A 27,758-nucleotide genomic window follows, 5' to 3' on the forward strand; every position below is an offset into this window, starting at 1 on the left:
ATAAAAGCAAAAGAAATATGAATTTATTGATTGGGCATTTTTTAATACAAATTAATTACAGTATCTGACCCTTCCAATAGTCTTTGCACAAATTCACAAGGGTGTGTCATTACAAACTGGTTTTCTTCCTTTGGTCTCTGCCAAAGTGCGTCACACAGCACACAAAGTGTAATGCTGTCACAACATCTTCCACGAGAGGGAGCTGCACTCAGCTGTTGCACCGGAGACTTCCGAAGAGACCTGGGATCTGAAGTTCACAGTAGAAAGGAGACATGATGTTGGGCAAGGGAAGGAAAGCAGAAAAGAATGGCAAAGAGATTCAATTTTTCATGAACAAGAACAGAATTCAATGCGGGCATTGCCGGGAGTATTGCATTTTAAATTTCTAAATGACAAATGATGGTCATTTCCACGAATAAATGTCTTTTTTCAAAGGAAGTTTTTGTGCTGCTTTAGCATCAGCAGAAAAAAAATGATAAGCATAGTCTGTAAAGTACATTTTCAGTGAAAATAGAGGAAAAATAGTAAACCATTATGCACTGCCTTGAACAAGATACATTATAGTTTTGTCATTATTATTTGCTCTTATTCATTTAGCGAATGGTTTTCTGCAAATTGACTTACAATGTTCATCTCCCTATAGTTATTTACTTGTTTACAGCTGGGTGATTTTTTACTGGAGCAATTTGGGGTATGTACCGTGCTCAAGGGTACTATAACCAGAGATGAGATCCACACCTGCAACCTTTGTGGCCAAAGGCAGCAGCTCTAAACCACTAAGCCCACCAGCTGTCCCTGCTTTAGTCTTGTAATGTTTTTTAACTGATTTCCATTGTTTGTGATACTTGCCTACAAAATAGATCCAGATGGGTGGAGTTTTAAATAATCAGGTTGTCTGGAAGTTGTTTAGTCTTCGCTTTCCCAGAATTTTGAGTTTTTTCATTTGCCTTTTGAGTTTTATTTTTTATTGTAGAGTTTCTCTTTTCTTATTCTTTATATCATTTTTTGCTTTAGGGTTTTGTTGACATTGATAAATATAGTGTTATGTACACAGGAAAACAAATAACACTACTTGTGGCATTGCATCCCATGTGAACAAGAGTACAGGTAAAAGCCTGTCTGAGGACATGTCTTATGAATTGCAATGAAATGTAGCTCTTTCTGTCTGTTCTGCATGGAATCCCTCGGTTACACCCACTTTTTATCTTAATACCCACCGTACTTTTAGGGTTGTCATATTCCTTGTAATTAATAAAATAGTCATTGTGTTATGTTCCAGTGGAAGTGGTGGAGATGCAGGTGTATGCAGGTGCAGTGAGAGGGTCTTCAGAGGTTACTGTTGACTAAGGCAGGAGGGGAATGATTTGCTAGTGGGGAAAAAAATCATAGCTTCAGTTTCTAAAACTGAACTACAGCTCAGGGACTTGAGTTAAGGGATGTGAGATTTTTTTGTGCTTCTGAGTTGTGGTTCGCAGGCATAAAATTTGGTGTCTGTTGTTGTGTCAAACTGCTTCCAAATTGTTCTCTTTGTATTTTGCATTGAGGCTCCAGCTTGGAGTTACTCTAGCAGTGAGGCTCCAGCCCTTGAGTAAGATGAAACCTAATGCCCCGCAAGGCTCACACGCTCCTTTACCCATGAACTAAAGAAAGCAACAGCAAGATTCCGCATCAGTGTGGAGGATTAATGAAATCTGCTTATTTAACAGTCCTCCCGGATGTTTGCGGTGATGGACATGTATGCTGCACAAAGGTTAGACAGATGCAGAAACAAACAAGATGTACAGATAGGAAGACAGACAGACAGACAGGTAGCAAATTAAACTGTTACTTCTTTGAATTACAGCTTTTTCATAACCAAAATATTATGCCAAAATGTCATCTACTGTATCTTTTCTAGGGGGGCACGGTGGCGCAGCGGTGCAGCGAGTTTGACTGGGTCCTTCTCTCTGGTAGGTCTGGGGTTTGAGTCCCGCATGGGGTGCCTTGCAACAGTCTGGCCTCCCGTCCTGGGTATGTCCCCTCCCCCTTCAGCCTTGCGCCCTGTGTTGCTGGGTTAGGCTCCAGTTCGTCGCGACCCTGCTTGGGACAAGTGGTTTCAGACTGTGTGTGTGTGTGTGTGTGCGTGTGTTTTCTGTTAGTGTAAATTGTACACAGTGCATGCACACACACACACACACGCATACACACGCATACATACATACCGTCTCGTTCATGCTCACTGTCACATACCCAGGCACACAAAAGCACATAAATACACACGAAAGGGCAAAATATCCTTACTCCTTACTCATACATTCACTTACCTTTGGTACTGTGAAAACAGAGTATTTAATAAAGTGTTTCACTAATGCGGTTGTTCCTAAGAAGAACATACAGATCAGGGTAAGATAACTGTCCTAACGGTAACCTTACTGCTTACAAAAGCCAGTTTTACATTTTTGCCCTTGATATCCTTACGTAGCATAATGTAGTTAGACCGAGACAAGATTTCAATAAATATGCAAAACATGCAAACCTCAGTTTAAACTCCAAACTCACGCATAACATACAAACCTTGGTTTAAATCCCCCCCCCCCCCCCTCCCTCCCTTCCTTTTCAACCCATCTCAAAGCGAACGCATCCTTCTGAGTGAGATGTTCCAACAAGTGGGCTGTTACTGCTGCTGGGAGCTGCTCGGTGGAGCGACGTGTCAGGCACTGAACGGTGTTTCTCACCTCCTTCACTCCTTACACACTTGGAATGCTTGGAGAGCAGAACTGGAGAAGCACATGCATTTATATTTAGACCTAATAAAGCATACCCACAGGGATAGGTGTCACATACCGAGTGTCACATATTGAGTGTCATATCTTCAGCTGAACATGTGTAAGCAGCGCAGAAGGCCATTGCTGCTCCGTGCCTTTTGGCTGCAAGCGTATCGTCTTACTAATGGAAAAATAGCAGGAGATGAAATGGATCCCATGAGGCTGCGAACAAAATAGCCTGAGAAAGACGGGGTTAGAGTAGTACATGGTGTGTGTGTGTGTGTGTGTGTGTGTGTGTGTGTGTGTGTGTGTATTATGGTACAGTACTGTATCCACCTGTGAATATTGTAAACTGCCTTTTCTAACTCTGCATCTGTTCTCCCGCCCTCCATGTTGGGGTCTCTTGACGTCCGCCAGGAAAACCCAGGGTCATCATTTAGGAATTTTTAATGGACACATTTTTGCTTTGGTTTCCTCTTATGGCTGAACCTAAATAATGAAACACTTGGAATTGTGTTTTCACAGGGATTTTGTGCAAGGGGCATGTGTCACAGGAGTATTAACAGCACTGCTATCATTAGGACATCTATGTTCAGAACAGCTGAGAAAACTTATCAGTTATGGAGTGTCACTTCGTTCCTATTAAAATGTTCCATTGCAGCAAGCAAGTCTCCTTCCTGTGTAACGCTGGAACAAATCCCCCAGATCTTGTCTTTTCCGGGGCTGCAAGTATAGCTACAACCTCTCCCTCCCACCTGGACCCACCTCTCTTACAGAATTGATTTTAAACTATAAAGAAGTGTAATACTTTGATATCAGTAATCCCCATATGACTTTCTAGTTTGACTCGACAGTTCTCCAGTTATCACCAAATACCCGAGATTAACCGATTTCACAGTGACTTGTGAAACTGTGATCTCTTTGGTGCTGTTTGTAGACGGCCATTACTTGGGGCCTCGTGCCGCTCTGCAGAGAGAATAGGTACATGACACTGTCGGTACAGTGTTAATTCATCTTAATAATTCTGGTGACTTCTTCATGGTCACAGGAAATATCTTTTGTTCTATTATCAGTTTTATGAGTTATGGCAAGACCTGCCATTCCAAACGGGTACCAGCTAAGTGGTTTAACCTGTCAGCAGGGAAATCAATCAATGAAAACTATTATATCAAGTATTCTAAAGACAGTGCCTGCTGAACCGCGGAGTCCCTCCAGAGTGTTCTGAATGTGTCCTTAGTTTTCAAGGGCTATGTCCATTGTCGCTGTGATTGAGCCCATCCATGTGGTTGCTGAACATCCTCTTCTGTCTCTGACACCTTTTCTCATCTTTCAACCTCATGAAGGTAACCCCTGTCTCATCATTTGCATTTCCATTGACAGTTGTGGTTTTGTTTGATCCAACATTCATCAGTTTGTTTTCCTGATGCCCTTAGAAATATCCTCCAGAACTATAGCTGAAAGAAGTCCGGGATCTTCCTGTCCTACTCCTTAAATGTCTAACACCCACGTGGATATAGTGTCATTGAAAATACCATTGTACGTAATGTCTGTTCTTGTGGACACATCAGCACTTTTGAGGACCTGTTCCAATTGCACCTCTGCCAAGTGCTGGTCTTAGGCGTATCTCTTGACTGCTACAACTTTGCTATTGGCCATTTATTCCAAGAGGGAACAATTGCTAATGACTTCTGCCTTCAACACCAACATTAAAAATTGCTGCTGTGCCAGTCGACACAACTCTAGTTTCTTCACACTTAATCTTGGTTTCACTCTTTGTTTTACCCTTTTAAAATGAGATTGTAAGGTCTGCTTCAAGCTCTGCAAATACCGAGGTGGTGTCGATATAACAAAGACTGGCAAATGGCAACAGCCTCACTGACCCCTCACATGACTCACAGCAAGAGCCAAAACTGTTGACTGCAACAGCAACTCATTGTTCACCTGAGTGTCTGCAACAGCAACTGATCACTCACATAACTGGTTTGTGGTTGATTGCAAGAGCTTGACCAATCATTCATGCTGTTCATTAACGTCTGTATTTCTACCAGCTGTGCCATCAAAAACACATCTGATCTTTTGGTATTATACCTTGGAAAGAGTCATGTTTCCAAGATACAACAACAATAATAATAATAATAATAATAATAATAATAATAATAATAATAATAAATTTACACAAATTTTTCATCCCAACAGGTCATGGTGGTATCCAGAGCTAGTTCCAGGAACCACAAGGAGGATACACTCTTCCACTGCAGGTTGCTGGAAAATCATGTCCTTGCAACGTGGGAGGCAGTTGATGGAAAACCACATAAATATGGGAAGAACATGCAAACTCCACAAAAGGCATGTGGACCTGGAACCCACAACCTTGAAGCTTTGGTCCCTACTGAGCAAATACATTAACAATAATAAGAGCCAATCTATTTACAGGTTGAAAAAATGACTTTACACAAATAGTTTGTTTTCACCTTCCACATATTATTACACTTAATTGTTAGTTAATAGTTAAATCAATAATTAATTTTAATAAATAGTTCATGAAAACAAAACACACACACACACACACACACACACACACACACACACACATTTTCAGAACCGCTCGTCCCATACGGGGTCACGGGGAACCGGAGCCTACCCGATAACACAGGGCGTAAGGCCAGAGGGGGTGGGGGAGGGGACACACCCAGGACGGGACGCCAGTCCGTCGCAAGGCACCCCAAGCGGGACTCAAACCCCAGACCCACCCGAGAGCAGGACTCTGGTCCAACCCACTGCACCACCGCACGCCCCGAAAACAAAACATCACAGGGCTATTTTTTTGAATTAGAAAATTAAACAGATGAGCAATATTAGATTTAAAGTAACACCTCCAGTATTCAGTCTTATTGAAGTTTCTTATTTGAAATTTTAATGGGTTGCTGTTTCTGTAAAAAGAGGAGATTAAGTATACAGTGTGGAAAAAAGTTAATATAAGCATCACTACAGCTTGTTTTCCATGGCTTTTTTGAACTTGATCAGATTTTCATTTTAACTGCATTTGTGAAACCCTGATGTTGGTGTGACTGCCAGTCGTGTCATCTTTCTTGGACATTTGTGGTGTGGTGACTGTTATTCAATAAATGCAAGACTAGCAGGAGTCATGCAACAGTATACCAGTAACATCTGTGTGCCACTCCATAGATAAAATAAGATTCGAAGGGACAGCCACATAAATTTAGGTTACAGGACAGATTAGCTTTAATTAGTGGTAATTAACAGGCAGAATATTCATGTTTTCCAGTCAAGTACAAAGTTAAGTGTGACATATTTGTCGACTCCTCAAAAATAATCCTGAAAACAGAAAATTATAACACTTGTTTTTTAGTATTTTTCCTAAACTCCTCAGCCATTCCATAACATTTGTAAACTTTCTTTTAATAAGTGCGTTACAACAGTAACCCGAATGGAGACAATACAAGTAATGACAATTGAAGAGAAGATTTTAAATGAGCTAGTTTTGAAAGGTAAATATGGTGTAAAAGGGAAATTGCACTGTGACTGAGGCTGAGTATATGAAATACGCAGGAAATATAAGCCCTGGGAGATGTCTGTGGCAGATAGCAGTATGACGCAAATATACATTTTCTCCTAGAAATTTCTCAGAAATTAAAGACTGGATTGTTTCATTTCAAACAAATTCTCTATTATTACAATAGTTACATTTATTAAACTGTATTCAACCTGCAAAAAATATTGGTTCTTAAAATTAATATAAGAATGCCCCAGACTTATGACCAAAATAAAATCACAGTGACTGGTACAAGCAATACAGTGAAACCTTACAAGGTAGAGGACTTAAATGCTTGACCAAATAGAGCAAGTCCTTTTTGCTGAGCAACCACAAACCTCTCTATAAATGCAGCAGCTCCAGCCTCCTGCAAGAACTGAGAGTGATCCAGCACAGGTGAGTTAGCCTTACTGTTATGTTGCACCTAAATAAAAGAAACAAAATAGAAGATTCATTAACCACATTATCTCTTTTCTTCCAGCATCAGAACTCAAAATCTTTCTCTGCTGGCATCCAAGGAGGTAAATAATTGCTGATTGTATAACACAAACAAAATGTATTTATGTACAAAGGCCCCAGTAAAAATACTCAGAAGGTTTTTGTTGCCACTTCAGTATTAGAAAGTAGAGTTTTTTTCATACTGTATGTTATCTGCAGATCATGTTATAACTGTAATGTACATGGTGTGTTTTATGCGTGTATGAATGTGATATTCAGAGTAATACACCATAGTTAGGGCTACACATAACACTGAATTATTTTTCAAGTCCAAATTCTTCTCAAAGAAATAGATTTTTATAATTATAAACCCCTTGACCTTTATTAAACCCCGACCAAATCATGGCCATTTTTTAAAAGCAGTAAGGTATTTGAGGGTGTACCTTACAGTGGCAAAATGCTTTAAAGCCTTTAGCCTTGAAGATATTTACAACATAACATAGCTTTTAATACCTTCTCAGGATTCTTCCTTTAAGATACAAAACACAGTCCGTTTCGAGACATCAGCTTTTGTGTCTTCACTGCATGTAATGCAGCATTGGGAACCTGACATTATTATAGTATTTTGTATTTTCTCAACCCTAATCAAGGCAATGCTGTTCATTTGATAATTACATTTTGTTACTGAGAAGAAGTTTGTACCTGATGTAATTTCACACTGCAATAACATACGGTACTTTCCTGCCCCAGTGAAACGCCACCATGAGCACGGACGCAGAGATGGAGTGTTATGGCCCGGCGGCCGTTTTCCTCCGGAAGCCAGAGAAAGAGAGGATTGAGGCCCAGAACAAGCCCTTTGATGCCAAAACAGCCTATTTTGTGGCTGAGCCCAAGGAGATGTACGTCAAATGTACACTTGTGAGCAAAGAGGGTGACAAAGCAACAGTTAAGACTGACGACGCGCAAGTAAGTAAAACCGTAAAGCACTCAACTCAGAAGGTTTTTATGTACTAAGACAAAGTGATTTACAGACACTCCTCTACTTACGGAAATTTGACTTCTGTAAATCCGGATTTACGAGAAAAATTCCCGGCATATAGATTATTTACGGATAGCGCTTTTATTTTATGCAAAACATCCAATATACGTTAAGGGCAAGTCAGTGTAGCCAGACAAGGCAAGAAGCCATCCCGCAAGTGTACAGCAATCGATTTGGAGATGAAACTGAAAATAATAAGGAAAGTATGAAGGTGGACAAAGATTATCGTCTATAGCATGGGAACCAGGTTTAGCCGTATCGGCTATAAAGACAATAGTGAAGGATGCTGCACATATAAAGGAGCACGTGATGATGCTGAATGGTGGGGGAGGAGCGGGAATCTGACATACATCACTTTTGACTTCTGTAAGAGGTTGAAGAACGGTCTATTTGTGTAAGTTGAGGGGTGTCTGTATTTTAAAATCTAATTTTTCTTTTTGTTTTTCCATGATCTATCTGGATCTGCATCGAAAATAAAAATAATGTTTTGTAATTTCTATACATATCTGTTCCCATCCTGTGTGTGTCCCCTCCCCCTCCGGCCTTATGCCCTGTGTGCCGGGTTAGGCTCCGGTTCCCCGTGCCCCGTGTGGGGCGAGCGGTTCGGACGGATACACATCTGTATACCTTATTATTTTAGAAATAGAAGTCTGAGTGATGCTGGATTAATTATTACCTGGACCTTCTAAAAACTCTAACAATGAAAATGATTCATGATAATTCCCCATGTTGACTTTTCACAGACTCTAACTGTTAAGGAGGATGACATCCACCCCAGGAATCCTCCAAAATTCGACAAAATTGAGGACATGGCCATGATGACCCACCTCAATGAGCCTTCTGTGCTGTACAATCTCAAAGAGCGTTATGCAGCATGGATGATCTATGTGAGTTTTAATACACTCTCTATAACAAACAATGAATTCAAATACAAAATAAAAAACTAAATACACAGCATACAAAAAAGAGTATAAATGTCCATTTTTTTCCAGACCTACTCTGGGCTGTTCTGCGTCACTGTGAACCCCTACAAGTGGCTCCCAGTATACGATCCTATTGTTGTAGCTGGCTATAGAGGCAAGAAGAGAATTGAGGCCCCTCCACACATCTTCTCCATCTCTGATAATGCCTATCAGTTCATGCTCACAGGTAAGAAAAAAGTGAGAATAACACCTGTAAAATCTTTGACATTTTGAAATCCTGCCAAATTTTGTTTATGAATTCCCTAAACAGTATTATCCCTCTTTCAGATCGTGAAAACCAGTCAGTCCTGATTACGTAAGTATTTGCACCACTACTTGCTTTAACAACTGAGCAAAGTAACCTTTTTGTGATAAAAGAGGGCACATAAAGAGCATAAAAAATAAAATATTGAGTAAAATATCTTAGGGTCTGAGTCTCCAGTTCACCTCGGTTTGAAGAAAGTCCATTTATGGAGTATCTACTCTGTTGTTTTGCATGCCCTAATTTCCATTTATTGTGTCTATTTATCCTCAGTGGAGAATCTGGTGCTGGAAAGACTGTCAACACCAAACGTGTCATCCAGTACTTTGCGACAGTCGCAGTTTCTGGACAAAAGAAAGCAGAGCCTGTGGCTGGCAAAATGCAGGTCAGAGACAGTTACAGTACATCTACATTTAAATTTATTCATTTAGCAGATGCTTTTCTCCAAAGCGACATACATCTCATAGAAAATACAACGTATGTATTATATTAGCAGGAAAAGAAACTTAGATGCAAACGCATGATACTTAGGTGCAGTTAGTTTCTTTCTACATATGAACCAATGTTCATCACGCGAGTAGCTACGTAAAACGTTATCAGAATATCCATGATACCTTATCACCTTCCGAGAATTTTTTTGGAAGATACTGTACATATAAACATTTGCATTACATGACAGGAGTAGCTGTGTAAAGGCTTATCCGGGTATGATCTTAAAGTTATAGTGCATGAACATTTCACCTTACATGAACTTAAGTGATTATGGTTGAAGAGGGTCTGCAAAGGGTGAATTTCAAGACCATTTTTAAATGTGGACAGAGAATCAGCAGTTCTGAGTGAGAAGGGGAGGTCATTCCACCACAATGGAGCCAGAACTGAGAACCTTTGTGCTTTACCTTTTCTGCATGGGACCACCAATTCAGATAGTTGATTACAAGTCAAGTTTTAGACAGAGTTTTAGACAGAAAAGAGAGGAGGGAGACTGGCATGAAGTTTTGGACTGAGTTAGAATCCAGAGAGTTTCTTTGCCAGAGGTGAAATGAGGGCAGTTTTGAAGGCAGATGGGAAGGAGCAAGAGGAGAATGAGGAGTTGATGATCTTGGAGACAAAGGCGGAGAGTTGCAGGGAAATGGTCTGTAGGGGTGTCGATGAGACTGGATCCAGCAAGCAGGTGGTGGCTGTATGTGATATCAGGAGGTCAGAGATTTCTGTTTCTGACAGTGGCTTGAATTCAGAGAGTATGACTTCATAGGGAAGTCCAGCGCAAACAGGGTAGGATGATGCTGAGAATTTGTCCCTGATTGCATTGATTTTGTCTCTGAAAAACAAAGCAAAGCAAAGGAGAAGGGGGAGGCAGAGGGCACAGTAGGAATGAGAAGGTGGCTAAGAGTCTGTGTGGTTTTTTTTTTAGTTGCAGACTGTAGACAGACTGGAGACAGCAGATTGAAAAGTAGCTAAGAGTTGTTTGTAGACATCCAGGTTCATGTGAGTCTTGGATTTTCACCATCGTGTCTCTGCAGCCCAGAGTATGGTCCTGTTAGCACATAATGTATCAGTCAGCTATGGGGTGGCACTGGGGTGTGCTGGTCTGGAAGTTAGTGGACAGAGAGAGTTAAGAGAGGAAGATAGAGCAGAGAGGAAAATGTTAGTGGCACCATCTGTCGATAGAGCTGAGAACTGTGCAGCAGAAGGGAGAGCAGACAGTGTGGCAGAGGAAAGGCAGGAAAGCGAGAGAGATTTTAAGTTATGGCAGAAGATGACAATGGGTGTAGAAGAAGGAGCAGGATTAGTGGTGAGGCAGGGTTGGAAGAAGATATAGAAATGATCAGAGACATGCAGTGGAGTAGCAGAGAGCACAGGACAGCCACAGCTACAAGAGAAGACAAGGTTAAGGGAATTGCCAGCTTTGTGAGTGGCAGGGGACTAGGATGGTGAGATGTCAAAGGAGAATCAATGGAGCACTGTCCTGTGGACTCAAGAAGAGCTCAACAAGATTTTGAGGTCATCCAGGAAGCAGCCGAGAGGGCCAGGGGGTGATAAACCACAAAAAGAGTGATTGGGGCACTGATAGAGACGACATGCGATTCAAAGGAGGACAGGTCAAGCAGGTGGAGAGGGAGAACAGAATATTCCCACTAGGGAGAAATGAGGAGGCCTGTGCCTCCACCTCTACCTGAAGGACAAGGGGTGTGGGAAAAAGAGTAGTTAGTGGAGAGGGCTGCAGGTGTGACTGTGCTGTCTGAGGTGATCCAGGTTTCAGTTAGGGCCAGGAGGTAAAGTGAGAGATGGGAGGTATATGAAGTCAGCCTTCCCCACAACCGACTGGAAGTTCCAGAGTCTCATGGAGAAGTTGAAACAGGATGGATGGTTTGACGGACGAGGAAAAACCAGGATACTCTGGCAGCGGGAGCATATGAGTCTCTGATGATGGTGGTAGTGTCGCACAATGTGGTTGCCATAGACAACTTTGATGTTTGACATGTTTGACGCATGATCCCATGCGCAACACGATGGTGCTGGCAGAATTCATTATGACTATAAACAGTTGTCGCATGACAAAATTATGAATACTGCATTATCTTCTCTCAGGGTTCTCTGGAAGATCAAATCGTTGCGGCGAACCCACTGCTGGAGGCATATGGTAACGCCAAGACTGTGAGGAATGACAACTCCTCTCGCTTCGTAAGTTGAGAAACATTAAAACTACTTGCTGCGTCAATATACAGAGTACTTTACAATATAAAACAGTATTACTCTATAACACCCTCTACTTTCAATTAACGTCTAGGGTAAATTCATCAGAATCCATTTCGGAACCACAGGAAAACTGGCTTCCGCTGATATTGAAACTTGTGAGTCTTTTTATCCCATATTTTCTTTGCCAGTCATTTATCCGGAGACACCAACAAAATAAATGTAAAACAAAAATTGATTCCTACCAACAGATCTGCTGGAAAAGTCAAGAGTAACTTTCCAGCTGTCAGCTGAGAGAAGCTACCACATCTTCTATCAGCTTATGACTGGCCACAAACCAGAGCTGCTCGGTAGGTACTCCATGTGAAATGGAAATCACTTCTTATGTGTCTCCAACGTAGACCCTTTAATGTTTCAACGTTCCTTTTGAAAATCTCTGCAGAGGCACTTCTCATCACCACCAACCCCTACGACTACCCCATGATCAGCCAAGGCGAGATCACTGTGAAAAGTATCAATGATGTGGAAGAGTTCATTGCCACAGATGTAAGTAGACCTACAACTGAAGGGCTTTCTATACTGTCTTTTATCAATGCACAGCTTGTAAAGTGATGTGTTTTGAATCACCTAGACTGCCATTGACATCTTGGGCTTTAATGCTGAGGAGAAGATAGGCATTTACAAACTGACTGGTGCAGTGATGCATCATGGGAACATGAAGTTCAAGCAGAAGCAGCGAGAGGAGCAGGCTGAGCCTGATGGCACTGAGGGTAAATAACAAAATAACCCAGACCAAACAGAAATCCACCTAGAATTTAAGAGCAAAAGCAAACACATTTTCTTTGTAATTCAGTGGCAGATAAAATCGCCTACCTTCTGGGCCTGAACTCAGCTGACATGCTGAAAGCTCTCTGCTACCCCAGAGTGAAGGTCGGAAATGAGTTTGTCACCAAGGGGCAGACTGTACCTCAGGTAGAGAATATACTGTATATTCACCATGATCTATGTAGTTGTGCACACACTGATATGTTCAATATAATGTAAAACAAACAACAAATATTCAGACTTGAAAGACTATGGAAAAACCTTCTGTTCCAGGTCTGCAATGCAACTATGGCTCTCTGCAAATCTGTCTATGAGAAAATGTTCTTGTGGATGGTGGTGCGCATCAATGAGATGTTGGACACAAAGCAGCCGAGACAGTTCTTCATTGGCGTCCTGGACATTGCTGGATTTGAGATCTTTGACGTGAGTGCATTTTACTGTGGTCAAGAATTCCCCCCAGGTCAAATGTCAGTAGAGACCCTGAGAGAGTGACCTTAAGAAAGGTGCTTGATCTCAGTACCTTTAGTAAAATACCCCGCCGTACAAATGTGTAAAACTGTAATTCATAATATATAAAAGCACTCACTAAAAATATCATCACTGATTTTCTCTGTCATGGTAAAGTCTGCTGTAATCAGAAAGTCTTTTTCTTTGACATTATCAGTTCAACAGCTTGGAACAGCTGTGCATCAACTTCACCAACGAGAAACTGCAACAGTTCTTCAACCACCACATGTTTGTTCTGGAACAAGAGGAGTACAAGAAAGAGGGGATTGAGTGGGAGTTCATTGACTTTGGTATGGACTTGGCTGCCTGCATTGAGCTTATTGAGAAGGTACGTGACATGGCCTTCAACAGCTATGGAAGAAATCCCATGTTGTCACTCCTCGTAAAGCTTTAAGTAAACGTTTCTATGTTTCTCTGTTTGACAGCCAATGGGCATCTTCTCCATCCTTGAAGAGGAGTGCATGTTCCCTAAGGCTTCAGACACAACCTTCAAGAACAAGCTGTACGACCAACATCTTGGCAAAGCTAATTGCTTCCAGAAACCCAAACCTGTCAAAGGCAAACCAGAGGCCCACTTCTCCCTGGTGCACTATGCCGGCACAGTGGACTACAACATCGTCGGCTGGCTGGACAAGAACAAGGACCCCCTGAACGAATCCGTAGTGCAGCTCTACCAGAAGTCCTCAGTCAAACTGCTGGCCTTCCTGTATGCATCTCATGCTTCAGCAGAAGGTACGAATTTGCAGATTTACCATAGCTTTTGGCTAATTTTACAGGTCAGAGAAAAATGCCTAATATTATGTTTTAGTACTTTTATTTCACACACACACACACACACACACACACACACACACACACACACACACACATTTTCAGAACCGCTTGTCCCTTACGGGGTCACGGAGCCTACCCGGCAACACAGGGCGTAAGGCCGGAGGGGGAAGGGGACACACCCAGGACGGGACGCCAGTCCGCCGCAAGGCACCCCAAGCGGGACTTGAACCCCAGACCCACCGGAGAGCAGGACTGCGGTCCAACCCACTGCGCCACCGCATCCCTCTACTTTTATTTCAATTTACCTGAATTATTTTGCATGGGGAGAGTTTTTCAAGGTGTAGTTTGACATCATTTGCTGAAAACTCCACAGTGTTCGTAATTATAAATCTCCTATTCTTAAAAATTTCATCTCTCGTTTTTTGTTTGGCAGTATAAATCTACTATTTATAGAATGTAATGTAACTGTACATTGTCTGTACATATTGTGCATACATTGTCTTTATAAAACATGTAAAAACTATTTTAATTCTAATAAAATGGTTTTTTCCTTTACTGGTGCAGAGGCAGGTGGTGGCAAGAAGGGTGGCAAGAAGAAGGGTGGTTCCTTCCAGACTGTCTCTGCTCTCTTCAGGGTAAACTTACTTAATCATTGTCATCTTTCACATATGTCACATATTCATCACTTCACTGTAGTTGTATATATTGACAGTAATTACTTCAGTATAACACATCCTACAGGAGAACTTGGGCAAGTTAATGACTAACTTGAGAAGCACCCACCCTCACTTTGTACGCTGTTTGATTCCTAATGAATCAAAGACACCAGGTACGTGCAGCACTAACTACAATAACTATTTAAATGTCTGTTCAACTAAATATAACTCGATTGATTTTAATTAATTTACATGTAGATCATTAACAATGTTTTATAGGTCTCATGGAGAACTTCCTGGTCATCCACCAGCTCAGGTGTAATGGTGTGCTGGAGGGTATCAGAATATGCAGAAAGGGATTCCCCAGCAGAATCCTCTACGGTGACTTCAAGCAAAGGTAATATTTACATGGCAGTAAAATAACTCTGTTATGCAACATGTATCGGCAAATTTCTGCTGAATAGAGAGCAACTCAATGTATTTATAAAATAAGCTGTTCTAGGTTAAGCAACATTCCTCTCAAACTCTTGAAGCTAAAATTTACACTATCACAGTTACAATGCTATCATCAATAAATTTTCATACAGATACAAAGTACTGAATGCCAGTGTCATCCCTGAGGGACAGTTCATTGACAACAAGAAGGCTTCAGAGAAACTCTTGGGGTCAATTGATGTGGACCACACTCAGTACAAGTTTGGACACACCAAGGTGAGCCAGTGATGAGACTTCCTTACCCAAGTATACACTGACTGTCTGACTCGTGTCTTACATACAGTATTTAGTGTAATGATTGACTTTGAGTGACATGTACCTTACCTGCTGGTAGGTGTTCTTCAAAGCTGGTCTGCTGGGTACACTGGAGGAAATGCGTGATGAAAAATTAGCCTCTTTGGTCACCATGACTCAGGCCTTGTGCCGAGGTTACGTCATGAGGAGGGAGTTTGTGAAGATGATGGAGAGGAGGTATGACCTGTACACAATCAGATGAAATTAATGTACTTCATCATACAAAAATTAAATGAAATTAGTCAAATTCCGGGGGCGCGGTGGCGCAGTGGGTTGGACCAGGTCCTGCTCTCTGGTGGGTCTGGGGTTCGAGTCCCGCTTGGGGTGCCTTGCGGCGGGCTGGCGTCCCGTCCTGGGTGTGTCCCCTCCCCCTCCGGCCTTGCGCCCTGTGTTGCTGGGTTAGGCTTTGGTTCCCTGTGACACCGTATAGGACAAGCGGTTCAGAAAATGTGTGTGTGTGTGTGTGTAGTTAAATTCCAAACGGTAATATCATTAATCTCTTCTTTATTTCATTTTTAAACAGAGAGTCCATTTATTCTATCCAGTACAACATCCGCTCATTCATGAATGTGAAACACTGGCCATGGATGAAGCTGTACTTCAAGATCAAGCCTCTTCTGAAGAGTGCAGAAGCTGAGAAGGAAATGGCCAACATGAAGGAGGAGTTTGAAAAGACCAAGGAGGAACTAGCTAAAGCTCTGGCTAAGAAGAAGGAGCTTGAGGAGAAAATGGTTTCTCTGCTGCAAGAGAAGAATGACCTGCAGCTTCAAGTGCAAGCGGTAGGACAGCATTCGGATGCAGTCAGCAGTGTTGGCCATAGATTCTCCGCTGATAATGTCACGAGATTAAAAAACGTATTTACACTTAGAAACACTCATTGTTGCCCAATCAATACAATAAATCTTTCAACTTCATTTTCTATTCAGGAAGTGGAAAATCTCTCAGATGCGGAGGAAAGATGTGAAGGCCTGATCAAAAGTAAGATCCAGCTTGAGGCAAAACTCAAAGAGACCACTGAAAGGCTGGAGGACGAGGAGGAAATCAATGCTGAGCTGACAGCCAAGAAGAGGAAACTAGAGGATGAATGTTCTGAGCTGAAGAAGGACATTGATGACTTAGAGTTGACTTTGGCCAAAGTGGAGAAGGAAAAACACGCCACAGAAAACAAGGTTAACATTTAAGTAATAATTCATTTATACATGTTTTGCCAATTCAGACTTTTTCTAACAAAATATGAAATATTTAATTTAAGGTTAAAAACCTGACTGAGGAGATGGCTGCTCAGGATGAGAGTATTGGGAAGTTAACCAAGGAGAAGAAAGCCCTGCAAGAGGCACACCAGCAAACTCTGGATGATCTTCAGGCAGAAGAAGACAAAGTCAATACTCTGACCAAAGCCAAGACCAAACTGGAGCAACAAGTGGATGATGTAAGTACCAAATATACACACACACACACACACACATTTTCTGAACCGCTTGTCCCATACGGGGTCACGGGGAACCGGAGCCTAACCCGGCAACACAGGGCATAGGGCCGGAGGGGGAGGGGACACACCCAGGACGGGACACCAGTCCGCCGCAAGGCACACCAAGCGGGACTCGAACCCCAGACCCACCGGAGAGCAGGACCAGGTCCAACCCACTGCGCCACTGCGCCACCGCGCCCCCCTCTCAAATATATACAAAAAAACTTTTATTAATTATACATATACAGCGAGAAGGAACAGAAGCATTCGGTTCCTGTTTTTTTACAACAGTTGGAGGGTTCTCTGGAACAAGAGAAGAAGCTACGCATGGACCTTGAGAGAGCCAAGAGGAAGCTTGAGGGAGACCTGAAACTGGCCCAGGAATCCATAATGGATCTAGAGAATGACAAACAGCAGTCAGAGGAGAAGATCAAGAAGTAAGGAAATTTTGAACATCTTCAGACACTCAAGATATCCAAACATTCCTTAAGAAATAATAATAAACTGAGTAAAACTATTTGACTGAATTCTACAGGAAGGACTTTGAGACAAGCCAGCTTCTCAGCAAAATTGAGGACGAACAATCACTTGGTGCTCAACTGCAGAAGAAGATTAAAGAACTGCAGGTATATTCCTGGTATTCTTGAATACAATGTTTGACAGTAAAAAAAAAGTTGTACGTTAACTTGTCAATATCATGTACTTTCAGGCTCGCATTGAAGAGCTGGAGGAGGAAATTGAGGCTGAACGTGCTGCTAGGGCCAAGGTGGAGAAACAGAGGGCTGATCTCTCCAGGGAACTTGAGGAGATCAGTGAGAGACTTGAAGAGGCTGGCGGGGCAACTGCAGCTCAGATTGAGATGAACAAGAAACGAGAAGCTGAGTTCCAGAAGCTTCGCCGTGATCTTGAGGAGGCCACCCTACAGCACGAGGCCACTGCTGCCGCTCTTCGCAAGAAGCAGGCCGATAGCGTGGCAGAGCTGGGAGAACAAATCGACAACCTTCAGCGTGTCAAGCAGAAGCTGGAGAAGGAGAAGAGTGAATACAAAATGGAAATCGACGATCTATCCAGCAACATGGAGGCTGTTGCCAAATCAAAAGTATGTCAAACAGCCACAGCATCAACGTAATAAAATTATTATGACGTGGAAAATTTGTACATTGGGAATTTTGTCTATTGTAACAGGCTAACCTGGAGAAAATGTGCCGCACCCTGGAAGATCAGCTGAGTGAACTCAAGACCAAAAATGATGAAAATATTCGCCAGCTGAATGACCTGAGCGCACAAAAAGCCAGACTTCAGACTGAGAATGGTAACTTCACCTAAAAATCCAAATTAAACAAGAAGTACAGATTAAATTTAAGAAAATAATACTAGTCTTTAATCTCATTAGGTGAATTTAGTCGCCAGCTGGAAGAGAAAGAAGCTCTAATTTCCCAGCTGACGAGAGGCAAACAGGCCTACACTCAGCAGATCGAGGAGCTCAAGAGGCATGTTGAGGAGGAAGTAAAGGTAGGATCATGCAGAATTGTTTCTCATGGGCTTCCATTTGATTGTCTTGTGAAAAAATTTGGACGTACTCTAATTAACTGTGTATGTCTTTCATTGTAAAAATGTAAGATACTGTCATCAAAACTAAGTGAAATCAAAAAGTGTCCTAATTCCAAGATCAAGAAATTCAAACTGTCTCAATGGCTTTTAGGCCAAGAATGCCCTGGCCCACGCTCTGCAGTCAGCCCGCCATGACTGTGACCTGCTCCGTGAGCAGTATGAGGAAGAGCAGGAGGCCAAGGCTGAACTGCAACGTGGAATGTCCAAGGCCAACAGCGAAGTGGCTCAGTGGAGAACCAAATATGAAACCGATGCCATCCAGCGCACCGAGGAGCTTGAGGAGGCCAAGTAAATGCACTAGTTTTATAGCTACACTTTACAATCGGTGAGAGTGACACAAATAACATGAACACATCACTTTCTCTCAAGGAAAAAGCTTGCCCAGCGTCTGCAAGATGCAGAGGAATCTATTGAAGCTGTGAACTCCAAGTGTGCCTCTCTGGAGAAGACCAAGCAGAGGCTGCAGGGTGAAGTGGAGGATCTCATGATTGACGTGGAAAGAGCAAATGCCTTGGCTGCTAACCTGGACAAGAAGCAGAGAAACTTTGACAAGGTAAATTAAATCCTATTCTAGGACTACTTTGTCATTTTTGAATTCCGACAGTAGCCCCATTTGTCTTTGCTTTTACAGTTATTTCAAGCACTCTATATTTCTCATTCCTTCTACTGCTAATGTTTCTATAGGTTCTGGCTGAATGGAAACAGAAGTATGAGGAAGGCCAGGCAGAGCTGGAAGGAGCTCAGAAAGAGGCTCGTTCTCTCAGCACTGAGCTCTTCAAGATGAAGAACTCCTACGAAGAAGCCTTGGACCATCTGGAGACCATGAAGAGAGAGAACAAAAACTTGCAGCGTACTTACATTTTATTACTACATATTAATGAAGAGTGTCAATTTATTGTATGTGCGACTGACTGATGTTTAAAATCAATACAGTTCTTTTACTGAACAATTGGAATTAATCCATTTATTGCCCCAAATTGACCTCTTGAGCAAGTTTCAATATTCTTGTTTTCCCTGCAGAGGAGATCTCAGACCTGACTGAACAGATTGGTGAAACTGGAAAGACCATTCATGAGCTGGAGAAGGCTAAAAAGACAGTGGAGACTGAGAAGACTGAAATACAAACTGCCCTTGAAGAAGCTGAGGTAAGCATACAAATATAAGAAATTTAATACTGGGGTATTTTATCTTACAAAGACTCAAAGTATGTTTTCTTGTATTTCTTTTCCATGAAATCAATAATTTTTCCTTTTTGAGTTCTCTTTTTTTTTTCTTATCTTGTTTTTGGTAATTATTTTTTAAATTTATTTATTCAGGGTACACTGGAGCATGAGGAAGCCAAGATCCTTAGAATCCAGTTGGAGCTCAACCAGGTCAAGGGAGAAATTGACAGGAAGCTCGCTGAGAAAGATGAGGAGATAGAGCAGATCAAGAGGAACAGTCAGAGAGTCATTGACTCCATGCAGAGCAGTCTCGACGCTGAAGTCAGAAGCAGGAACGATGCTCTGAGAGTCAAGAAGAAGATGGAGGGAGATCTCAATGAGATGGAGATCCAGCTCAGTCACGCCAACCGCCAGGCCGCTGAGGCCCAGAAACAGCTGAGGAACGTCCAGGGACAGCTCAAGGTATGTCTGTAATTGTACCTCTGTGAGGTCCAATGAAAACACAGTATGTTTTATAAGAAGTCATTCCTTAAAAATGTCTTTTCATTCCCCAAGGATGCCCAGCTGCACCTTGATGAAGCCATCAGAGGACAGGAGGACATGAAGGAGCAGGTTGCTATGGTGGAACGACGGAACACCCTGATGCAGGCCGAGATTGAGGAGCTGAGGGCTGCTCTGGAGCAGACGGAGAGAGGCCGCAAAGTGGCCGAGCAGGAGCTGGTTGATGCCAGTGAGCGTGTTGGTCTGCTGCACTCCCAGGTAAGGGTGACTTTCAAGTTGACATTGTGATGTTCAGCAAAATATCTTTACAACGCTCAACATATATTTATTACCTCAGAACACAAGCCTCATCAACACCAAGAAGAAGCTGGAATCTGACCTTGTCCAAGTCCAAGGAGAGGTGGAAGACACCATCCAAGAAGCAAGGAATGCTGAGGAAAAGGCCAAAAAAGCTATCACTGATGTGAGTATTCCTTCTTTTCATTTCACCTCTTCATAACACTAAAATCACAACCAACCAATGTAAACAACCACTTGTCCCGATGACTGGGAGCCTATCCCAGAAACACAGGCCGCAAGGCTGAAGGGGGAGGGGAAACACCCTGGACGTGATGCCAGCCTGTTGCAAGGCACCCCAAGCAGGGCTTGAACCCCAGACCTGCCACACAGTGGGCACCGGCCAAACCCGTTGTGCCACCACACCCCCCCACGCTAAAATACTTGAGCATAAAAGCATATTGAAGTGAAGAGTATTATTCTCATGACATATAATCAAGTGCGAGAATCAAAAATTTAATATACAATCAAGCTAAAACTACTGTGACTGTAATTAAAATTTCAGGCAGCAATGATGGCAGAGGAGCTGAAGAAGGAACAGGACACCAGCGCTCACCTGGAGAGGATGAAGAAGAACCTGGAGGTCACAGTCAAGGACCTTCAGCATCGTCTGGATGAGGCTGAGAGTTTGGCCATGAAGGGCGGAAAGAAACAGCTCCAGAAACTGGAAGGAAGGGTAAGATAGTTTGATGGTAAATAATAGATACTAACAATATGCTCTTTGACGGAATGTTTGAACTGTAAGGAAAGGAAGATAAGTTCTCAGTACTTTTCTGGTTTACTAATATAATGTGACGAAAAATATGAAATATTTTCCTTTTCATTTACAAGGTGAGAGAGCTGGAAAGTGAGGTTGAAGGTGAACAGAGACGTGGAGCCGATGCCATCAAAGGAGTCCGTAAATACGAAAGGAGGGTCAAGGAGCTCACCTACCAGGTAAGATTTTACCGCTGCTTATTAAAACACGGTACGGTGAAGAACGGCTAAGCACCGTAACCTCAATTCAACCATCTTTACTGCCTGCAGACTGAGGAGGACAAGAAGAACATAACCAGACTGCAGGATCTTGTTGACAAGCTGCAGCTGAAAGTAAAGGCCTACAAGAGGCAGGCCGAGGAAGCTGTAAGTCTGATTTCCTGTGTAAGATGTTGTGTTTCTGACAAACAATGTATAACTGAGGTCTTAGACATTGAAATAAACCGAAAGTAAACTTGTTTCATTTGAGGAATCACAGTTGAACGTGTCCACTGACGAGCTGTTTGACTCCTTCACAGGAGGAGCAGGCCAACACCCACCTGTCCAGGTACAGGAAAGTACAGCACGAGCTGGAGGAAGCTCAGGAACGTGCCGACATCGCCGAGTCTCAGGTCAACAAGCTGAGAGCCAAGAGCCGTGATGCTGGCAAGGTAATTTCATAATTCATCTTGTAATAATTTTGTACAACTACTGTACGTTTTGCTAAACATTTAATTCTACTTCTATTTTGTTTTAAAAATGATTTCTAGTTATTGTTTTTTTGCTCAGTTTACTTTGTTATATTTCAGTCGTGTTAGTGTTTACAAAGGACCAGTTCTTCAGTACAGTAATAGTGTTGAAAATAAGTACTGTAAACTTTGAAAAGGAATAATCAGTCCTAAAGCTCTGTTTCTTTTTTAAGACCAAGGATGAAGCAGAATGAGAGGACAACCTAATGAGATGGACTAGCAAGTAATCATACAATATGAATTTCTTGTGAAAGACATCACCCACAAAATCAATTAGTCAATAAAAAAGTGCAATATTTCCTTTGTCTTTTGTCATCTATTACTAATGTCTCCAAAATTAGCATTTTTCTATATATTTCTGATTATTTTTTTTATTGCTTCAAGCCAAAAATGTACTCGTTACTAGTAATTATCAGATCCACACAGAAAATGTGCGACAGTATTTGAAAATTCCATGTATGAACATTTAGTTAGTGTTAGTGTTAATGAAGGATTCAGCTTTTATTGTCAGTGTTTACATGAGCTATATGTTATACATGTCACCAAATTAAGAAATTCCCTAACTATAGATATTGTTGTTTGGTCAATGACTGTTGAACATTATCATAATGTATACAACTATCTGGTGGACTGTATAAAAATTTGATTAGATTTAAAGATGAAACTAGTTTTGGAAAAAAATTAAAATCTCAAAGTATGTAGTTTAGCTTTGTAATAAGGTTAAATTAGCTTGTCATTTTGGACTATTGTAGTTTCTTAAAACCAATACCCTTGGCATTTCATCAATACATCAGTTTACACATAACTATTAATTATGATATGAAATATTATAATAACTATTATAATAGTACCGAGACCATGCATGACGGGCAAGGACAGCCAAAAACACTTCTTCCTAAACTGTACAAAAAAATCTTCCATAGCCCTACAATAAGAAACATTATATTAATGTACTCCAAGCCTTAATGAGACATTTCCACTGAACCACTTGCCACACTGTAACTCATGCCATTTCCATAAATCAAACGTCAGGAGTATAATATTACCATTTTTACTTCATCCCAATACTTATGTTTTTCACTGTATAGTTTTAGCTGAACTTTTCCATAAATTAAATCTGACATGCAAAAAAAACTATATATTGTCAGTTAGACTTGTCAAATAAATACAAAACAAAAGACCAGTCTCCTAGGTATTATTATTGACCACAATTTAGCTGACCCTTTTGTCCAAGGACACCTGCAATTTTTGGCTTATGTTGTAAGCAATACACAAAAATTACAATTTATACAGCATTGTAATTTTAATGGAGAACTTGAGAAGTACCTTGTTCAAGTATATTGCAGCAGCAGCATGGATTCAATGATGGGTTGTATTACTGCAAGTTGACAGCTCTAACAACTGCATCACCTGCTGTTCCAAATGTCATATCATACATACAAATATTTTCCATTTACCACTGCCTTTGTCAAAATCCATTCATAACTATTTACCAATTTAAACAGTAGCGTATTGATACTAGAGAATAGTCCCACAGTAACCAGCAGCCATCAGGCCCTACAAAGAGTTGTCGTGCTGAGAGGGTAGAGACTCTTAATGACCGAGTGACATGGAGCTTCCACCATATCCCACCACTCCCTGTACCACATTGACTTCACCCGTCATCTCACATCAATCTACTTGTCCTGATTTGAGCGTTTACCTATTCATTCTCTTGGTCACATTGTCTAAACTTGGTTTACTCTGCAATTCTATCTCTTTGAAAGTTATCTAGCTCGACAACAGTTCACGGTGGACATCAAAATTAGACATCGGCAAGCACTGGCTTCAATAGCCTACTTGACTGCAGCTACCTAAGCAGTGTCTATGTAACTAAGTGATGCTACAGTACTAATACTGACACTGACATTCTGGCTAGCAGGCACAGAGAGCTTGAAACCAAGTTAGTGAATAATACCATAATAATACACACCAATAATACCAACCATATTAATTAATCAAGGACTTATCCTGCAATAGACTAACCATCCTAGCCTTGTACCCAGTGATTCGAGGACAAGCTCCAGACTGCCATGACCATGACCAGAACAAGCAGTTAACTAAAGTGAGTGAGAAAATTCATGACATATTTTCTATCCTGTAAAGCTCTTTCGAAAAATTAAATGACAGTTACTGGTTATGAGTGTTAATGCAAAAGATCAGTTTTAGTCTATGAACATAAAATAATAAATTTGGAAGGACTCACCCATAGACTTACTTAAAAATAGCTGATCCAATGAACCTGAACACAATTCAGTTCTCACTACAAAACAACATATTTTTAATATTAAAAATATTTAAAAGTATTTTATATTACTTCACCTCCTTTGAAGTAAATGAACTAGGCTGTCAGAAACTGAACTCTAGCTCTCATTAGTGAACATTAAACTTACTGATAGCAAACCTGGGCAATGAAATCCACAAAAGAAGTCAGTTGACTGTTGACACACATTTTTAGTAGTTATTGGCTGTAACTGACAGCTGACAATACATGTAATTATGTAATAAGCTACACATATAGTACGTAAATGTAAAAATGACCGATTAAAAATCCTGAATACAGAAATAATGAAGTACTAAATCTTAAATAAAGTGGAGGATAACAAGAAAAGAAAAAATAATCACGAGCATCTCAAACAAGTAAAATTAGCGTCCAAGCATAGCCAAACGCACTTCATAAAGCCACATAAATTTTATCCAGATTTAATTTGCCATATGTTTTGAAACTCACTTAAGCATCTAAACTTAAGTAACTCATTGAGGTATCCTCAATAAAAAGACTACTTTTGAAAACACAATGAAGGAATATATTTTTAAAGGCACCAGAAGTATGCATCTGAACAGAAAGTTTTTACTTGACCCATAATAGACTGACTCTGAATCAAGTGAAATTACACTGGGGAATAATGTTCATTTGAAAATACTGTATACATAAAAACAATGAAAGCTATTACAACAGTCAGTCAAAAAAATTTTGTTTGCCAAGAAGAACATTCAAGTACTCATTTAGCAAAAAAAAAAAAAAAAAGAAGATCGAAATGAATAAAATATGAAATGAATGAAATGAATAAAGTAAAAGAGCTACTTACTCTTTGGAGTATGTCATTCCTCTATGCCGATGGTCATTTTGGTACTACAGTACATGGGAAGTGTTCAGAAGTATAAACCTGAAGCATACTGTGCCAGAAGAGGCTGCCTTATGCCAAATTTTCAAAAAGGCTCCCCCACTACTCAGTGAATGTTGCAGAGTAAGAGACGAATTCATATTTAGTCCTTATAAGAACATACTAGTACCAGTTTGAACTATGACATCCGTCCGAATATACCAGCCTTCAGATTACATGAGCAACCACTCCAGAATTTAACTGTCTACTTTTGCCAACATCATATCATCTTCCCATGGAAAAAATATTTGGGTTCTGTAGATAATAAATCTTGTAATTAAACAGTGTAATGTAATCTGCTGTGGATGGCATATTAGACCGTTTTAAAAATACTCAAAAGGAAATTCATTTGGCTACATGCTCATGTACATAAAAAGATTTTGCTGATGTTGGAGGTTTTAAAGAATTCTAAACTAACTTTGCATTGTTCCCCACCCTTTAAGATATATGTCTTTAAGGTGTGCTGTGCAGTGACTGAAAGCGGAGAGACAGCATATTTCCAATAAAGAGATAACTGTGTGACGAATACCAGTGCTGTGAATAAATTGACGAGTAAGAAGTTATTTCTGTATATAGTCCTAATATGAGCACACTGCTGAAGTTGAGATATTAAGTAACGCATTTTATTGACTATATTAGCCTACTTTACCACATGTGTAACCACTGTTGCCAATCACATATCATCTTTCTTGGCAGTTAAATGTGCTACCAGATATCTTGTATTTGGACTGTTTAATTTGATCTCCTGTTGACTACATTTCAAATACCTGAAAAACTTGCAGATCATTTCTAAAAGTAGCCCTGAACTTGGATGCCTTTATTATATTTCCCGAAGAAACATGCTGTTCCATCTAAAGTCAAATCACTTAGATGGAAGTAAATTTGAATTTTATGAATTTTATTCCAGCATTGAGAAGGTCTTGACAAATGTGTTTACTACTTAATTTAAATTATCAGTTTTTTTAAAGAAATGTTTAAAGGCCTCTGTACTGAGAACTATATGTTTATACCATCATAATAAAGGAAACATGCGTATTTTATTCTTATTTGAACTTAGATAAAGGATATTATAAGGCCTAATTAATTAATTAACTATATCCCTTACGAATACCTTTAAACACTGAACTTGCTCAAGTTGCTCTGGTAAAAATTACACACCTGTATAAATGGGTAAATAATTATAAGAAGCTTAACACTGTAGGTCACTTTCGAGAAAAGCGTCAGCTAAATGAATGAGTGTAATGTAATGTAATTCAGTGACCTAAATACAGTATATTTTTTTCTTAACAGACCGAATGGGGAGTTTCTGAATCTCTTGCTATGAGCTTCTGGTATCTTCTAAGGATCTGCAATGTCCTCAAGGGACACTGAGAAATGAGGAGAGAATTTTGTCAATTAATAAAAGATAATTCTCAGAAATTATACAGAAATTTTACAATTATGCAACTACAGAGAACAGCTCTGTACTGATCGATGTTAATAATCTGTGTATTAGAATTAGTAAATAGAACAGAACAAAAGATGGGATGACAAAGAAAAATGTTTGCGCTGCAAATTGTGGCATTTTATGTTTCCAGTTCTCCCAGCATTAGAAAAGCAATGGATCAAACAATCAACTAATCAGTGCATACATACATGAATACTAGTCCCTGTTGAACAATGTCTATTTGCTACACATTTTAAATAGCAATAAATAATTACAGTAGCAATAAGTGAAACTGTAGATGGCAACTGAAGTTTACAATGTTAAAAGTGGTCATTTCTAAGTAATAGAATGTTCTTGCAAAGTTAACTGACATTCACATCCAGTACAGTAACATAATGAAAAAATACATTTAATGCAAAATGGTATTTATACTGCATAATTTTCAAAAAATACATAAAGCTTCTTAAAATGAACATCTGATTTGCAAATACCACCCAAGGAGACTTATCCTACATCTTCCCTCTTACCAGGGAAACTCTAAGAAGTAATAATGTATGAAACTGCAATTTTTCTTGGATTTTATGACATATTTCAGAAAATGCTGCTTTCCTGTCCAGTGGAAATAAAAAAAACATACAGTGTCAATAGAATACCAAAGACATTATATACTTCTCTACAGTAAAACAGGGCTCACCTTAAGCAACATGGTTCAATAAATGACATTAACACACAAAATGAATGCTTAACACACAGACTTACATGACCAAATAGAGAGCACCTTTCTGCTGAGCAACCACAAACCTCTCTATAAATGCAGCAGCTCCAAGTTCCTCCAAGGACTGATAGCCATCCAGCACAGGTAGGTGAGTCTTAATGTTATGTGACACAACTTCTGTGCAAAAGTTCTGAAAGCCAGAGCATGTCTTTATTGAGAATTATTCATTAATTGGAAGATATAGGCTATTAATTTAAATTTACTTTGTGTAATGTATCTTCACTATTTAAAGCAATCACAATTAAACCATGTCTTCATTTCAACAAAAATGCTACAATAGATTTGTTTTAGAGTCAATTATTGCCATTTTTTTAACAAATGCAAGATAATCTGACAATTTCAAGAAAACTAAAAGAAATATCTTCAATTTCCTTTCTAGCTTAGCAGGACAAGCAGATTCCATCTTCTGTTCTAGTGTTGACAGGTAAAAAAAAAAACTTTATTGAAAACATTGGCTTTTCTTTACAGAAGGTGCTTCACGATTAAATTACGCTTCACCAATTAATATTTAATCATTATGAATTGTTTAAGTAAACTGCTATAACATC

General features: G+C 40.3%; 1 protein-coding gene and 2 long non-coding RNA genes across 3 annotated transcripts; 1 reads left to right on the forward strand and 2 right to left on the reverse strand.

Annotated features, from left to right (window-relative positions):
* On the reverse strand, positions 1-15,350 carry LOC114910546 (uncharacterized). The gene is made up of 3 exons (XR_003797695.1): positions 15,274-15,350; positions 6,636-6,721; positions 1-247 (listed from the first exon to the last, which is right to left on the reverse strand). It is a non-coding gene; the product is annotated as an uncharacterized LOC114910546 (long non-coding RNA).
* On the forward strand, positions 7,486-21,755 carry LOC114909096 (myosin heavy chain, fast skeletal muscle-like). The gene is made up of 38 exons (XM_029252094.1): positions 7,486-7,701; positions 8,518-8,661; positions 8,767-8,923; positions 9,025-9,052; positions 9,272-9,468; positions 11,556-11,680; positions 11,787-11,850; positions 11,944-12,042; positions 12,135-12,238; positions 12,324-12,462; positions 12,546-12,664; positions 12,791-12,940; positions 13,182-13,352; positions 13,450-13,756; positions 14,363-14,433; positions 14,540-14,627; positions 14,734-14,851; positions 15,042-15,165; positions 15,284-15,420; positions 15,767-16,022; positions 16,170-16,412; positions 16,496-16,672; positions 17,003-17,148; positions 17,247-17,337; positions 17,421-17,810; positions 17,897-18,023; positions 18,105-18,223; positions 18,414-18,610; positions 18,692-18,875; positions 19,007-19,172; positions 19,343-19,467; positions 19,639-19,947; positions 20,041-20,244; positions 20,324-20,449; positions 20,828-20,998; positions 21,154-21,258; positions 21,349-21,444; positions 21,597-21,755. Exons 1-38 carry the CDS (start codon positions 7,498-7,500, stop codon positions 21,738-21,740), a joined length of 5,922 nt encoding a protein of 1,973 aa, XP_029107927.1. The 5' UTR covers positions 7,486-7,497; the 3' UTR covers positions 21,741-21,755.
* LOC114910544 (uncharacterized) lies at positions 15,352-25,165 on the reverse strand. Its single transcript, XR_003797693.1, has 4 exons — positions 24,935-25,165; positions 20,879-20,986; positions 20,366-20,417; positions 15,352-15,427 (listed from the first exon to the last, which is right to left on the reverse strand). It is a non-coding gene; the product is annotated as an uncharacterized LOC114910544 (long non-coding RNA).
* Between the last annotated feature and the right edge of the window lie 2,593 nt (positions 25,166-27,758).

This window comes from Scleropages formosus, chromosome 5 (assembly GCF_900964775.1).
Source record: "Scleropages formosus chromosome 5, fSclFor1.1, whole genome shotgun sequence".
In the NCBI taxonomy this organism is placed as follows: domain Eukaryota; kingdom Metazoa; phylum Chordata; class Actinopteri; order Osteoglossiformes; family Osteoglossidae; genus Scleropages; species Scleropages formosus.